This window comes from Zonotrichia albicollis, chromosome 12, assembly GCF_047830755.1.
Source record: "Zonotrichia albicollis isolate bZonAlb1 chromosome 12, bZonAlb1.hap1, whole genome shotgun sequence".
Taxonomy (NCBI): domain Eukaryota; kingdom Metazoa; phylum Chordata; class Aves; order Passeriformes; family Passerellidae; genus Zonotrichia; species Zonotrichia albicollis.
Genome location: NC_133830.1, coordinates 15596257 through 15610372, shown reverse-complemented (window position 1 = coordinate 15610372; position 14116 = coordinate 15596257). Strand labels below are relative to the sequence as shown.

Here is a 14116-nt window from a genome sequence, read left to right as displayed (position 1 = left end):
CGGCGCGGGCTCCGATTGGCTAAGGGAGCTGTCCGTCATCGCTAAGGCCCGCCCCACCGTGCTGCGCCGCTCTGAATGGCGGGAAGTGCTGTCGCTCAATATGAGGGCCCGCCCCCCGCGCAGCCCTGTGACTCCGCGGGAGCGGTACTACGGTGGCCGGCGGGGCTAGGCCGGGCTCGGCCGCTCGCGTCCCGCCATGGGTGGCCGCATCGAGTGCGTGTTCTTCAGCGAGTTCCATCCCACTCTCGGGCCCAAAATCACCTACCAGGTGCGGGGTCCGCGGCGGGGGCTGGGACTGGACTGTCGGGGAAGGGAGCACAGGGACAGGGGTGGTGGGCTCTCCCCGGAGCGGGACGCGCTTGGCTGGAACGGAGCCTCCTGTGCCACCGCAGGTCCCCGAGGACTTCATCTCCCGGGAGCTGTTTGACACCATCCAGGTGTACGTGATCACCAAGCCCGAGCTGCAGAACAAGCTGATCACCGTGTGAGTGCGGGCAGAGCCCCGTCCCTGCCCCGGAGCCGCTGTCCCGGCCGGCCCGGTGCGGGACACTGCTCAGGGGGGAGCTCAGCTCGGTGCGGAGCGCAGCTCGGTGCTGTGGCACTGCCAGCGCTGGGCTCCTGCGGTGTCCCAGGTAGCCCTGCACAGGGTGGTCGGTTACATTTGGAGTGGCTGGTGCTGCATCTGCTGCTACGCCAGCCTTAAATGCAGGAAAGTCAGACCAGTCAGGAGGGCTGTGCTGCTTTCCAAAGCAAACTGTTTCCTCTTCTGAGGACTCTTTTCCTCCCCACTCCCCCTTCAGACTGTGATTTGCACTCTGGGCATGAGGGCTTAGGCACCATTTTTCCTGCAATATAAAGAAGCCCCTACCTGCAGAGCTGGCTGGGAGCCCTCCCTGTGGGGGACTGGAGGCTGCCTGAGGGCGCAGGTGCAGGTCACAGGTGTCCCCACAGGACGGCCATGGAGAAGAAGCTGATCGGCTGCCCCGTGTGCATCGAGCACAAGAAGTACAGCAGGAACGCTCTGCTCTTCAACCTGGGCTTCGTGTGCGATGCCAGAGCCAAGGCCTGCGCGCTGGAGCCCATCGTGAAGAAGCTGGCTGGGTACCTCACCACCCTCGAGGTGAGGCTGGGCAGGGCCAGGCTGCCTCCCCACCCACCCACAGAGCGTGGGCACCTCTGCAGGGTCCTGGGGCACGTGGGCGCCGCTGGGCATTGCTGGGACAGGGCTGGTCTTACAGTGAGGAGGGGATTGTGCTGCTGCTTTCCTACAGATCAGATCAGTTCTAAAGGGGAGCAGGATCTGGGCTGCTGTAGCCAGTAATTCTGTGGGGAGCAGCTGACTTGACTTTCTGCTCTCTTCAGCTGGAAAGTGGATTCATCTCCAACGAGGAGAGTAAACAGAAGCTGGTTCCCATCATGACCATCCTGCTGGAGGAGCTGAATGCCAAAGGGAAGTGTACCCTGCCCATAGGTACGTTGAGGACAGGGCCATGCTGGGAGACAACTGGGCCATTCCCTGCCCAGGTTGGCTCTGCCTGTGCTGCTCCCTGCAGCTTTCTGCCTGTCTGTGCTTGGATCTGGGGGTGTCTGAGCCAGCCTTACCCTAACTGGCTCCAAGGGATGGGGTGGGATGGGGTTATGGGCTGCAAACACCTTGTTGTGTGCGCCATTGAGGTGCGCTGGGGTTGATGGTTGCAGGCTCCTGAGGGAGCACTGTTTTGCACAGAGACTGAGCCTTCCCCTTTTTCCGGGCAGATGAGTCCAACACCATCCACCTGAAGGTGATTGAGCAGCGGCCAGACCCCCCCATTGTGCAGGAGTATGATGTCCCTGTCTTCACCCAGGACAAGGATGACTTCTTCAACTCCCAGTGGGATCTCACCACGCAGCAGGTCTGTGTGATTAACACTTTGATGGGGATCTGTTTCCAGACCCTCAGGGGAGTTGGGCTGTCCTGGAGATCCCCACATTTATGAGCACAGTTTGGTGCTGCCCTTGGCTTTGTGCTTGAGCCTGTGAGCAAATCATTCACCAGCACAAGGATAAAGCACACCTGGGAATGCAGCCTGCCCATCCCAGCTGTCCCCAGATCCAGGAGAGCTGCTTTTGCTTCAGGCTGATGCCTCAGTGCTCTCTGCCCTTTCCCTCCTGCCTCTCCCTCCCAGATCCTGCCCTACATCGATGGATTCCGGCACGTCCAGAAGATTTCAGCTGAGGCTGATGTGGAGCTGAACCTGGTGCGCATCGCCGTGCAGAACCTGCTGTGAGTGAGTGCCCCCCGTGCAGAACCTGCTGTGAGTGAGTGCCCCCCATGCAGGGCCTGCTGTGAGTGAGTGCCCCCCTGTGCAGAACCTGCTGTGAGTGAGTGCCCCCCATGCAGGGCCTGCTGTGAGTGAGTGCCCCCCTGTGCAGAACCTGCTGTGAGTGAGTGCCCCCCGTGCAGGGCCTGCTGTGAGTGAGTGCCCCCCGTGCAGGGCCTGCTGTGAGTGAGTGCCCCCCTGTGCAGAACCTGCTGTGAGTACCCCCCATGCAGGACTGCCCAGCCCAGGGAGATGGGGGCTGCCACAGGCTCCTCTCACCCTTCCCTGTCCCTCTGCAGGTACTATGGGGTCGTCACTCTCGTCTCCATCCTCCAGGTGGGTCAGGCCATGGGGCTGTGAGGGGAGTTGGGCAGCAGCAGGGTTGGGGTGGGCCAGGCCTGTCTGTCAGAGCTGCAGCTGAGCAGAGCTGCTTTTCCATCACCCTCCAGTACTCCAACGTCTACTGCACCACACCCAAGGTCCAGGACCTGGTGGATGACAAGTGTCTCCAGGAAGAGTGTCTGTCTTATGTCACCAAACAAGGTACAGTGACGCTACCTGGGGATGCTGGCCCAGGCAGGGGGACAGGGCAGCTGAGTGGTGGCTTGTCCTTGCAGGGCACAAGCGAGCCAGCCTCAGGGATGTCTTCCAGCTGTACTGCGGGCTGAGCCCTGGCACCACTGTGCGAGACCTCATCTCCCGCTACACCCTGCAGCTCCAGAGGGTGGATGAGAGGTCAGAGCCCTCCTGATCACACCCTGAGGGCAGTGGTGGCACTGGGGGTGGCAGAGACAGTGAGTAGGAAGTACTCAAACCTGTGTCTGTAGGGTAGGAACTGTGAGGCAGTGGTGGGGCATGTGGAACAGAAGAGAATGTGGGCAGCTGGGCCATTTGGCACCTTGGGGATTGTGGTCCCATCTCTTTGCTTGTCATCCCTAGGAGGCTGATCCAGTTTGGTTTGATGAAGGGCCTGATCCGTCGGCTGCAGAAATACCCGGTCAAGGTGGCCCGGGATGAGCGCAGCCACCCCGCCCGGCTGTACACGGGCTGCCACAGCTACGACGAGATCTGCTGCAAGACTGGTATGGATCCACAGGATCCTCTGCTCCGTGTGTGTGCGCCCCAGGGCTGCTGGGAGACATGGGCATATCTGCCTGCCCACAGCCGGGCACCGGCCCTGGGTTCTTGCCCCTTTGGGAGCCTTCAGGCTGCAGGGAGACGGGACTGTGGGCCAGGCTCTTTTCCAAGCCAGGCTGCCAAGCCCATGTTGCCAGGGGCAGGGCTTGGGGACCCCACCCAGCCTCTGACACTGCTTCTGGGCACCCCACTGACACCCTGCTAACACCCCACTGTCTTACTCCCCAGGCATGAGTTACAAGGAGCTGGATGAGCGCCTGGAGAACGACCCCAACATCATCGTGTGCTGGAAGTGACACACTGATAGCCCTCTCTAGAGCTGTGTCCCCTCACGCGTCCCCGCTGTGTCTCCCGCTGTCCCCGCCACGTGTCCCCGCCGGCCGCGGCCGCTCCTCCGCGCCGCCAGGGGGAGCACAGCCCACCCCGCTCCGCTGCCGCCGGCCCACCCCCGAGTCCTCCGCGCCGCCAGGGGGCGCTGTTGGCGGCGCCGTTGCCACAGCGACCCGCACGCCATGGCCGCCGTGCCCGGGCCGCTGCCGCCCGCCGAGGCCGAGGCGCTGGTGCGAGCCCTGCAGGGCTCCGAGCTGCGCGACATCGGCGGGCAGGGGTGCGGGGACGCGGCCGTGGGGTGTTTGTAGGGGGAGAACATGAAAGAGGGACTTTAAATGTGGGGGGTCTCCTTCAGGGCTTTGGGAGCACAGGAGGGGGCCCAGTTTGGGGCCTCTCCAGGGGTCACAGTGGGGTAAGGGAGGTTCCCAGAAGGTTTTGGGTAGACAGGAGGAGTCCTGGTTCTGACGTGGGGTGAGAAAAGGGGCTGCAGTTCTGGAGAATTCCTGGAAGGACTGGGGGAGATTGGAGGGCCCAGGGCGAGGAGAGGTCCCAGCTCTGGGTGTCTGTGAGGGTGGGGGTGATGGAGGGGCTCCCCCTGGGTCTGTGCTGTCCCCACTGACAGCGGGTGCTCTGGGGGCAGCAGGGCTGTCCAGGGGAGCTCAGCGCACAGTGTGGGGTTACAGAGCAGGTTCCCTGCCTGAGGGACCCTCGCAGGGCAGCCCCCAGAGCTCTGTGGCACTGGTGTCCCGCTGGCTGCCCCCCAGATGGCTTCGGCAGCACGAGTACGTGGAGAAGCTCAACATGCACGGCATCCTGAGCGCCTCAGCGGGCCAGGAGCAGCTCCTCACCGAGCTGCTGGTCAGCCATGCCAAGGTGAGCCTCCCTGGGTGCAGAAGTGATCCCTATGCTGGTCCTCAGCCTCCAGCTGGGCTCACCCTGTTTGCAGTGTGTGCAATTTTGGAATAAAATGCTGAATAATCTGTTGTGTCTTTGGAAAAGACATTTGACTGGTGGTGTGCCAGTTTGGTTTTTTAAAAAAAATTAAAGGTCAAGCTGTGGTATTTCTACTTGCTGGTGTCTGTTTTCTCTCTTGGAGGTTGTTTTGGTCTCCTTGATGCACTGGTCCCTCCAGTTGCGGATCTCTGCCCTGTGCCTGAGGGGGACTGAGACCCCTCAGGCTGTGAGGTTGCCTGGACCTGGCCAGCTCCTTGGGGTCACCTTCCCCTCTGCAGCCCCAGGAGCTGTCCCCTGCCCTGAGGAGCTGCTGGCTGCTGAGCTGGAAGAGTTCAGACTGTGCCCCAGGGCCACCCTCCTCCTTGGGTGACTCCAGTGGGGCTGACCATGAGCAGCAAACGGGTTCCCCCTGCAGCCCTGGTCTGAAAGGCCTCACTTCCCCATCCCTTCCCTGTCTAGATTCCTGTTCTCATTGGGGAGCTGATCTCTGTGGAGATCTGGAAGCACAAGGTCTTCCCAGTGCTGTGCCGGCTGCAGGACTTCAAGCCGAGAAGCACCTTCCCCATCTACGTGGTGGTGAGTACAGGGGTGCTGGGAACCAGCCTGCAAATGGGGCAAGCACAGCTCTGCTGGAAAAGAAATGTCACCCTGAAGGTCTCGGGGCTGAGGTGGGCAGTTGGATACAGTGGGAAGGGCCTGGTTTCCCAAAACCCATACAAGCCCATGGCCTTGCCCCAGGAGGGACAGGGACTCACTCCCAGGGCAGCTTGGCTTTGTGGAGAGCTGTCTCCTCTCTAATCCCACACTGGGGCTTGCAGGGGCTGCTGTGTGCAGCAAAAGCCATTCCTGAGGTAGCTGTGCTCCTGGCTGTGGCTCCCAGTGCTGCCCCTGCTCCCTGAGGTGTTTTTCCCCCTCTGAGAACTGTTTTTCTCTAGCCAGAGGCTCTCCAGTGTTATGTGCCTCTGGGCTAACAAAAATGTGGCTTTTTATTACTGAGCTCCTGGGACCAGTGGTCCCTTGGGCCATTCTTGGCAAGGGAGTGATCTCCAGATCTGGGCTTCCTTGCAGTGGGATGCAGCCCTTGAGCTAAGGAACATCTGCCTGAGGCTTGAAGGTTTTAACCCATTTTCAGTCCAGAGTAACACCCTGCAGGGGCAAGGTGGTGTTTTCCCTGAGCAGCCAATTGCCTCAGGGCAGCTGTCCCATAGCTCCCAGTCCTGGACAGGGCTGTGTGCCCCAGTCCCAGGGCCTGCAGGAGCACAGCCCTGCAGAGCACTGTCCCAGCTCAGGCACTGGCTCTGTTCTGTGCCAGAGCTGCAGCTTGCCTGAGGGCGGTGGCTGTCCTGCCCCTGCAGCACTGGCTGAGCCCTGCCTGCTGGGAAGTGTGGCCCTCCATTGGCATGTTGGAGTGTCACAGGCATGTCAGCATAAATATCAACATGAACTGCATGAACTGGAGCTGTTTTGAAGGTTGCATCACTTGTGTTTTTCTCTTTGGCCACAGCTACATAAGCAGCTTCTCAGAAGAGCCCTTTTCCCTGTCCCAGTGCTGCTCCACTGTCACTCACTGTTGCCATTCTCCTCCCACAGCTGCACCACGAAGCCTCCATCATCAACCTCCTGGAGACGGTGTTCTTTCACAAGGTGAGAGGTTCAGCTTTCCCAGCTGGGAAGCCTCTGGGGTGGAACACAGCGGGGACTGAGCTGTGTGAGCCCCTTGTGGCTGTGCAGGAGATCTGCGAGTCAGCCGAGGACAGCATCCTGGACCTGATCGATTACTGCCACCGCAAGCTGACCCTGCTGGCAGCTCGGAGCACCACGGCCCCAGCAGCGACCTCAGCAGGGCTCCCTGCTGAGCCTCTGGCCAGCCCCTCGTCCATGCAGGTCAGGAGAAAGCCCTGGAGTTCCCTGGGCACAGGGAGGCCTTTCCATGGGTGGCAGCCCTGGCACCTCCTGCCCACCTCGGGGTGTGTCTGGTGCTTCTCTGTGCCTGTGGCTGCATCCACCCCCCTCCATCCTGCCCTGCCTGCTGCTAGTGCCAGCCTAAGGCTTCCTGCAGGACATGCTGGGGAGCTGATGGGCAAAATATTCAGTAGAGGGGTTTGGCCATTTGCTGTTGCTCTTGGAAGCTGTGTGGATATCTCTCCCTGAAGTTTGGGAAGCCACCCCGGGTCAGGCTGCCAGTACAGCCTGCCAGGTTAACCATGAGAGAGTTCTTTTAACAACCAGGAATTGTCCTCATGTCCTTCCCCCAGCTTCCTTTATTCCCTGAGAAACACCTCCTCAATCCCAGAGCTTTCCCAGCCAGCTATTCCCAGGCTGGCACACACACCCCTTCCCAGAGCAGGAGCTGCCTTTGCCTCTGGTGCTCCTCTGCACCTGGAGCTGCACAGTAGGAGGAGTGTCTGGGAGAGCAGGGCTAAAGGCAGAGCCTGGACCTCCCCTCCATCCCTTGGCTTGCTGCCCAAGCACATACTTCTCTCTCAGAAAAGGGAAGGAAGTGGAGGGATGTGGAGCACAATAGGGATGTTTTCCAGGAAATGTTTTCCCAGCTGGGGAGGGGAAAGGGGTGCCTCTGTTACTGCTTTTGACACGAACACAAAAACCCAGGCCTTTTCTAGCCAATAGGACTCTCAAAAGCACTCATCTTCCAGAGAGCCTGGTTTCCTCTGATTCATTCCAGCCTCTCCTGACCCTGTGTACAATAACCCCTGTGAAAAAGCTGTTCCTGCCATCTCCTGGGCTGTGGAGCCTGTTGTCCTTTGGAGCTGTGTATGGTGGTAACCTCTGTTCTGTTGTCCACTTGACAAAAGGCAGTCCCTGTCTCAAGGCAGCAGAGACGAGGTCTGGATACAAGGAGGAGCTGTGGGACAAACCTCACTAGGGCAGTTTGGGGAGGGAGGAGGCAGGGAAGAGCCCACAAGGCTCTCTTAGTAACTGTGGGGCACCAGCACAGGGAGCACAGAGCTGCTGCCCACAGAAATCTGGACAGCAACTCCTGCAGTGGCTTTTTGGAGAAATACAGGAAGCTGAGGTCAGAGCTCTGCGCACCAAGTGTGAGCTGCATCTGGGACTGAGAGAAGCTCTGCCTGAGCCAGGGAAAAGGATTTGGCACCTCTGAGAATGGGCCTGCCCTGGTCTCAGAGAGGCTGAGCCAGAGTGCTCAGGCTGATGGGGCTGAGGGGAAGGGAAGGACTTGGGTGCCTGCAGAGCATGGCACAGCTGGGGGCTGGGATAACCACAGCAGATATTTGAGTTGGCTGTTCCCAAGCTGGAGGGAAGAGGCACATCCAGGAGGGGTGGATGCAGGACTGCAGCTGCAGCAGGGCCAAGCTTCTCCTTCCTCTTCCTCCTCCTCTGGTTCCTCTGCTGATCATGCAGCTCCTCTCTCCTTCAACCCTCACATGTCTCTGCAGGGCCATGGGCCACAAGATGGTCCCAGAAAGGGAGAGAGACAAAATTTGGGGCCATCCTCTTTCAGGGGGTTCTTGCAGTCAGTAGCACAGGAGCACTGCAGTCAGTAGCCACCCACAACCTGTTAGGGACAGGGACATGAGGGAAGAGCAACTGCAGGCTGCAAGCACTTCTGTGGCTGTGCTGGCAAACAGGCGGTGCTGGCACAGTGGAGACAAGAAACTTTTTCAGGCCTCTGTTTTCCTAGCCAGACTGTGATTACCAGTGCAATCAACAGCCTGTCTCTCTGTAGCTCCTGGGAAATGGGCCCTGAAATCCCAACCAAGGCTGCTGCTGTCCCTCCACAGGAGCTGCAGAAGCAGGCAGAGGTGATGGAGTTTGAGATTTCCCTGAAGGCCCTGTCCGTGCTGCGCTTCATCACTGACCATCTGGACAGGTAGGGCCTGGGAGCAGCAGCAGAGGATGTGCCCAGCTCTGTGGATGGGATTCCTGTGGGGCCACAGCAGGTTCCTGGACCCCCTTCAGCAGCTGGCTGTGTCCACAGTGGCAGTGGCACTGTGCTCTGGGAGGAAACACAGCAGCAATCCACCCTGCTCCATGCTGCTCCTGGGAACTCAGATCATTGTTCCTCTCCTTCCTCTCCCAGCTGCCTCAGGAAGCTTTTGTAGATACAAATTCTGGCATTAATCTGTGAGTGCCATTTCTCCCTTTCTGTCAAATCTCCAGTCTGCCCCTGAGTGCCCTGACACGAATGCTGAACACGCACAACCTGCCCTGCCTCCTTGTTGAGCTGGTGGAGCACTGCCCCTGGAGCTGCTGGGAAGCAGGTATGGATCATGCCCCTGGTCTTTGGGACGCTGTGCTGGATGTGCATCCCCTGGGATCTGCTGTGGGAGCCCCTGCAGAGCTGTTCCCCCTCTGCCCTCCCTCCAGCTCCTCAGTGCTCCCTCCTGGAGCTGTTCAGCTCCGAGCAGCTGCAGCACAGCTGGGCTGGGGACCCGGCAGTGCTCCCAAACAAAGGCTGATCCTCACACAGGGCTGGGTCTCTGAGTGATCACAGCCAGCACTGGAGCGTAGCACCTCAGCCAGCCCCACGTGCTCCTCTGAGGAGTGTTCTGCACACAGAAACACCAGAGTGCCTGTCCCAGCTTCTCTGCACCTTTTGGGGCAGCACTCCCTAGAGCCAGACATGGTCCCCCCCCAGGCAGCAAACATTGCCCTGATTGTGCTGCTGGTCCCTGTGCTTCACTCTTGCCGAAGGCCCCTGGTCAGGCTGTGCCCATTGGCCATGGTGCTCCAGCTCTGCAGCCAAGCACGGCCCCCAGAGTCCCCCAGGCTGCTCCTGCCTCCCTGGGCTGTGGGAACCGCTTGGGCAGGGCAGGAAGAGCTGCAGGGAGCACGGGGCTGTGCCTGCCCAGAGCAGCCCAGCTGGCTGCAGGAGCTTTCCTCCTTCCTGCAGCCACAAACACATCCCTGCTCCCTGCCTGTGTGCTGGGGCTGTGAGAGGGAGCTTTGATCACGGCCCTGAGGGAGGGGCTGCAAAGAGAAGAGCACAAAGGCATTTCCAGGCTGTGCAGATGCAGGGTCACATCCTGCTCCATCCCCTAGAGTCACACAGTAGCTGTTGGAGCTTGTTTTGTCATCTCTGTTGTAGTCATGCTGCTTCTGGCTTTGCCTGGCAGAGGAAACTCGAGAAGAGTGGCCATGCTGGTACCCCAAAATGGGTCTCTCCACCCACTCTGTTGTGTTGCCCACTAGTGCTCCACATTCCTGGCCAAGTACAGAGGGAGATGTCTCAGGGATCTTTTGCTCCTGCCACAGCAATATTGGTTTAATACATGTCTTTTCTGCTTTTCATGTTCTCTAATATTTTGCCTCAGTACCAAGTAGGCTGCTGTGTGGAGCAAAGGGTGGGGAAATTGAGGCAGGGAGCACAGGCCAGCATCCCCCCTTCTGAGCTGTCTCCCCCCAGGCAGCACTGTGTCTCCCTGTCCTTCTGTGCCTCAGGCAAGCTGAAGAAGTTTGAGAATGGCATGTGGCACGTGGTGCCCCCTGAGGAGCAGGGGAAGATGACCAAGCTGGATGGGCAGGTGTGGCTTGCCCTGCTGAACCTGCTGCTCAGCCCCGAGTGCCAGCGCAAATACCGCTGCGACGGCTTCAACAAGAGCCAGCTCCTCAAGGTAGGACCCTGCAGCACCTGGGGGGCCTGGCCAGCACTGGGCACCCCCAGATGTCTGTGCCCATCCTCACTGAGGGCTCCAGGAGCCAGTGGTGGGTGGAACAGCAGGTCTGTCTCTTTAGCAGCAGCAGCAAAGTTTGTGTGTGTGAGTGCACCTCGTGAGACCCCCATTGGTGTATCTGCCCCCGCCCCTCACATCCCTGCTCTTGCCCTGCTGCATCCCCAGCTCTCACTCCCTAGTTCTGACCCCTCTCCTTTCACTTTTGACTCCCTCTATGGCCGCAGCTCCGTGCATTCCTGACAGATGTCCTCATTGACCAGCTGCCCAACCTGGTGGAGATGCAGAGATTTCTGAGTTACCTCGCAGTGACAGACCCTGCTCCTCCCAAAAAGGATCTCATCCTGGAGCAGGTATCCTGTGGCTTTTCCCTCACCTCTGGATTAAGCTCTAGATTAAGCCTGATGGCTCCCTACCCTTTTTTTCTTGCACCAAGTTCAGCCCTGGAGTGATGATGCCCTGGAAAAACAGCCAAGTACCCATTTCAGTTACACCCTTATTGCCAGCAAAGCTGCCTTTGGCTGATGTCAGAGCCTTGTCCTGCCCTGCAGTGGCCAAACAATCATATCTAAAAGCATAAGTGCTGGGTTATAAACAGCTCTCCAGGTCACTGTGAGCCCCTGGGATGGCAGCTGTGTGGGGCAGACATGGGCACTGGCTTGTTTGGATAATTAACTCTTCATTTAGCATTTATCAGTGTTTTCCTGTTGAATTCTGGACTCCCCAGGGAAGTCCCTCCCCTTTTACAGCCCTGGTCTGAGGCTGCTTGGCACACTTGTACAGAGGGACATCATGATCTGGTGATAGAATCTGGAGTTAAACTGGTCTCAGCTGGTGTCTGGGCCTTTGGGAGTTGGGCCATGAAGTCTTTAAACAGCCAAGAGGTTCTTGGGGGTTTTAATTAATGTGGTGGTAATCTCTGGAGAAAAGTGTTTTAATGTGTTTCTACTGCCTTCTTGTGAGCTGAGGGGAGAAACTGTGTGTGGGGGCAGACCTGCAGAGAGGCTGCTGAGAAGAACTGGGAGCACAGAGGCTCTTCCCCACTGCCAGAGGCTCCCACAGCAGTTCCTGGAGGAGATGGGTCTGTTGGGCAGTGGCTGTCTGGGCTGTCCCCAATGGGAGCACACTGTCCCCAGTGGGAGCATGCTGTCCCCATCCCAGCTGGCTGTGTGGCCTGGCAGGAGGGTGCTGTGCCCTGTCAGAGGTGCTGTGGCTGAGCTGGAGGCATGGCCCAGGCTGGGAGCTGGGGCTGGGGAAGCTGCAGACTGGCAGCTGAGCTGTTGGGGCTGGGGATGGCAGCAGGGTGGAGGTGGACATGGATTCGCACCCCATGCCTTGACTGCCAGCATGTTGGTGGCCCAGTGACAAGCAGCTGCCCTGCTGGGGACCTCCTCCAGCCCCCACCAGGCTGCTGCCCTTCTCCATAGCTCTGCTTTTGTGCCAGTGCTGCTGCTGCCCCTGCCAAGGCTGGGGCTGAACCCAGGGCAGGCAGTGGGAAGCACACACATGGGCTCCCTGCTGTGTTCAGAGAGTGCTGAACTCACTCCTTGTTCCTGAGCCAAGCTAAGGAAAGGCCTTTTTTCCATTTGCCTGCTCCCAGAGCAGCCTCCTCCCCTTCCTTGGCTATTTTTACCCTGCTGGAGAAGGCAGCCCTGTTTGAAGCAGCATGGTCCCCTCCAGAGGCTGAGCTGGGCACGCTGCTCTTGGCTGGGATGTTCCTCTGGCTGTCCAGCCCTTCCCCGTTCGTTCATCTTCAGGGAAGTGACGAGCGGAAAAATCTGCTCAGACCAACGGCCCTGGAGCACGGGGTTCACACCACTGCCTCACACAGGGTGCTGAGCTCCCAGGGCTTTCTTCTCAGCAGCCCAGGCCTCCAGGCTGAGCACCCATTCCCAGCTGCACCCCAAAGGTTTGGCCTTGTTTCACCTCAGTGCCCGCTGATGGTGGATCTGCCCCCTCCATGCACCCAAAAGCACACCCTGAGCACCTCTGCTTCTGCTTGCCCTCCTGGAGGGCCATGCTTCTTGTGCCCAGGCCTGGCTGCCTTCCCCCCAAACCACAGCACCCTTTTCAGGCTGTTAGCACCTCTTCCTCCTGCCCTGCCTCTCCCACCAGGTTCCTGTCATCTGGGACCATATCCTCAAGAAAAACTCAGGGAAGTGGGAGGCCATTGCCAAGCACCAGGTGAAGCACGCCTTCAGCCCCACTGATGAGGAGCTGAAGCTGCAGGCGCGCAGGTGAGGCTGGGGCAGGTGTGCAGAGTGACCAGTGGGGCCATGAGCAGGGCTGGGGCTCAGCACTGGGACCACAGAGGGGTCCATGGCACTGCCTGGAGATGTCCCCTCAGTGGCAGGTTGCAGCAGGGACAGCTCGTTGCCTGTAAGCAGCCTCACCCCTCTCTGCCTGTACAGGTGGGCACAGACCTACAGCCTGGACATCTTGGAGGCTCTGGCCCCTGACAAGCCCCGCTGCAGGGTGTGTGGGGCAGAGGCAGCCAAGCGCTGCTCTCGCTGCCGGAACGAGTGGTACTGCTCACGGTAAGGGAGCCCTCCCAGTCTTGTGGGGAGGCTGATGTGCTGGGCTGCTGGTGGAGGAGGTGCTGGTGAGGGTTGTGTTGCAGCTGCGAGGTGCTGAGCTGCCTCTGCCCACAGTGGCAGCAGTGACAGGCTGGGTTTTCCACGGTGACGCTGCCTCCCTCCTCCCCACCTTGGTGGGAAAGCACCCATGACCCTGTGGGTGCAGGTGACAGGCTGGGATGTGGCAGCTGGGACGGTGGCACTAAATTAAATCTCTGGTCCTGAACCATCTGGCAAGGTCTGGTGTTAAACCTTCTTAACCCCCAGGACTGGGGCCACATCCACCCCCCTCTTGGTCTAATGCTGGGCTGTATCAGCTCTCCCCCAGCTCCCAGAGGGGTGTGTGCTGGAGTTTGTCCCTGGCTGCTTTGCCCCCAGGGATGGATGTGACTCCAGTGCCCTGAGAGCAGCTTCCCCCTCTGCAGGGCATGCCAGGTGCAGCACTGGCAGAAGCACAAGCCTGCCTGCGACCTGATGGCCAAGGTGCCGATTGTGGATGACCTGTAAGAAAAGAGGCGTCTGGCATCTGGCCAATGGCTCAGAGAGGCACAGATTCCCCCAGCATTCAGCCCAGAGCTGGAAAGAAGCTGGCAAAGGCCCCTTCTGCCTGCCTCCAGCCCCAGGCAGGGTCAGCCTCTCCTCTCCCACCACCCCACTGTGCTGCCTTCTCCAGTAAAACTCCTTGTGCATTCCACAGCTGCTTGGCTTTTGCTTTTTCTCTCCTAGCTGAAGGTAACAAACTGCTTCCTCCCCTCCCTTCCACAGTTAGAGGCATGTGTCCATTTTCCCCTCTGCAACAACAGAAATCCCAGAGAAACCAAAAAAGCCTATAAGGTTGTGGTTACCTTACTGCAGCTGGGGAGGGAAGGGAGTGAGAAGGCCCCTATGCTGCCTTTTACCATTGTTAGAGCAGTGTGGGGAGCAGAGGATGTGGTTTACACGAGCCTCTTGCTGTGAGAAAGAGTTTCTTGGGTATTTGTCATCTCCCACCTTGCAGGGACCATTCACCCCATTTCCTCTCCCTTAATGTGCTGTTAGCACCGAGGGCTTGTTCCCCTGCTCACCAGCATTACCAGTAAACAGGATTTACTGGTGGGGATGCCTTGGGGTGCATCCCCAGCTCTCATTGGTCAGCAGCTGCTGCCTAAGGGCTGCAGCCTTGGTGTGA

At 59.3% G+C, this 14116-nt stretch overlaps 2 protein-coding genes across 2 annotated transcripts; both read left to right on the top strand.

Annotated features, from left to right (window-relative positions):
- Positions 1 to 110: 110 nt before the first annotated feature.
- Positions 111 to 3807, top strand: NPRL2 (NPR2 like, GATOR1 complex subunit). Its single transcript, XM_074550049.1, has 11 exons — positions 111 to 268; positions 393 to 484; positions 952 to 1120; positions 1363 to 1471; positions 1756 to 1892; positions 2166 to 2263; positions 2600 to 2636; positions 2750 to 2843; positions 2918 to 3035; positions 3240 to 3382; positions 3666 to 3807. Exons 1-11 carry the CDS (start codon positions 197 to 199, stop codon positions 3731 to 3733), a joined length of 1137 nt encoding a protein of 378 aa, XP_074406150.1. The 5' UTR covers positions 111 to 196; the 3' UTR covers positions 3734 to 3807.
- Positions 3808 to 3925: 118 nt separating this feature from the next.
- Positions 3926 to 13651, top strand: ZMYND10 (zinc finger MYND-type containing 10). Its single transcript, XM_074550048.1, has 12 exons — positions 3926 to 4044; positions 4532 to 4640; positions 5181 to 5297; positions 6312 to 6365; positions 6453 to 6605; positions 8483 to 8571; positions 8862 to 8962; positions 10143 to 10315; positions 10600 to 10725; positions 12488 to 12609; positions 12784 to 12909; positions 13374 to 13651. Exons 1-12 carry the CDS (start codon positions 3950 to 3952, stop codon positions 13453 to 13455), a joined length of 1347 nt encoding a protein of 448 aa, XP_074406149.1. The 5' UTR covers positions 3926 to 3949; the 3' UTR covers positions 13456 to 13651.
- The last annotated feature ends 465 nt before the right edge of the window (positions 13652 to 14116 follow it).

Excerpts from the sequence above, each read along its gene's own strand:
- NPRL2 (XM_074550049.1), top strand. The coding sequence starts at position 197 with ATGGGTGGCCGCATCGAGTGCGTGTTCTTCAGCGAGTTCCATCCCACT. Across the intron at positions 2,264-2,599 it reads ATCGCCGTGCAGAACCTGCT|GTACTATGGGGTCGTCACTC; the intron begins GTGAGTGAGTGC and ends GTCCCTCTGCAG. Across the intron at positions 3,036-3,239 it reads CTCCAGAGGGTGGATGAGAG|GAGGCTGATCCAGTTTGGTT; the intron begins GTCAGAGCCCTC and ends TGTCATCCCTAG.
- ZMYND10 (XM_074550048.1), top strand. The coding sequence starts at position 3,950 with ATGGCCGCCGTGCCCGGGCCGCTGCCGCCCGCCGAGGCCGAGGCGCTG. Across the intron at positions 6,606-8,482 it reads CCAGCCCCTCGTCCATGCAG|GAGCTGCAGAAGCAGGCAGA; the intron begins GTCAGGAGAAAG and ends GTCCCTCCACAG. Across the intron at positions 8,963-10,142 it reads CTGGAGCTGCTGGGAAGCAG|GCAAGCTGAAGAAGTTTGAG; the intron begins GTATGGATCATG and ends TCTGTGCCTCAG.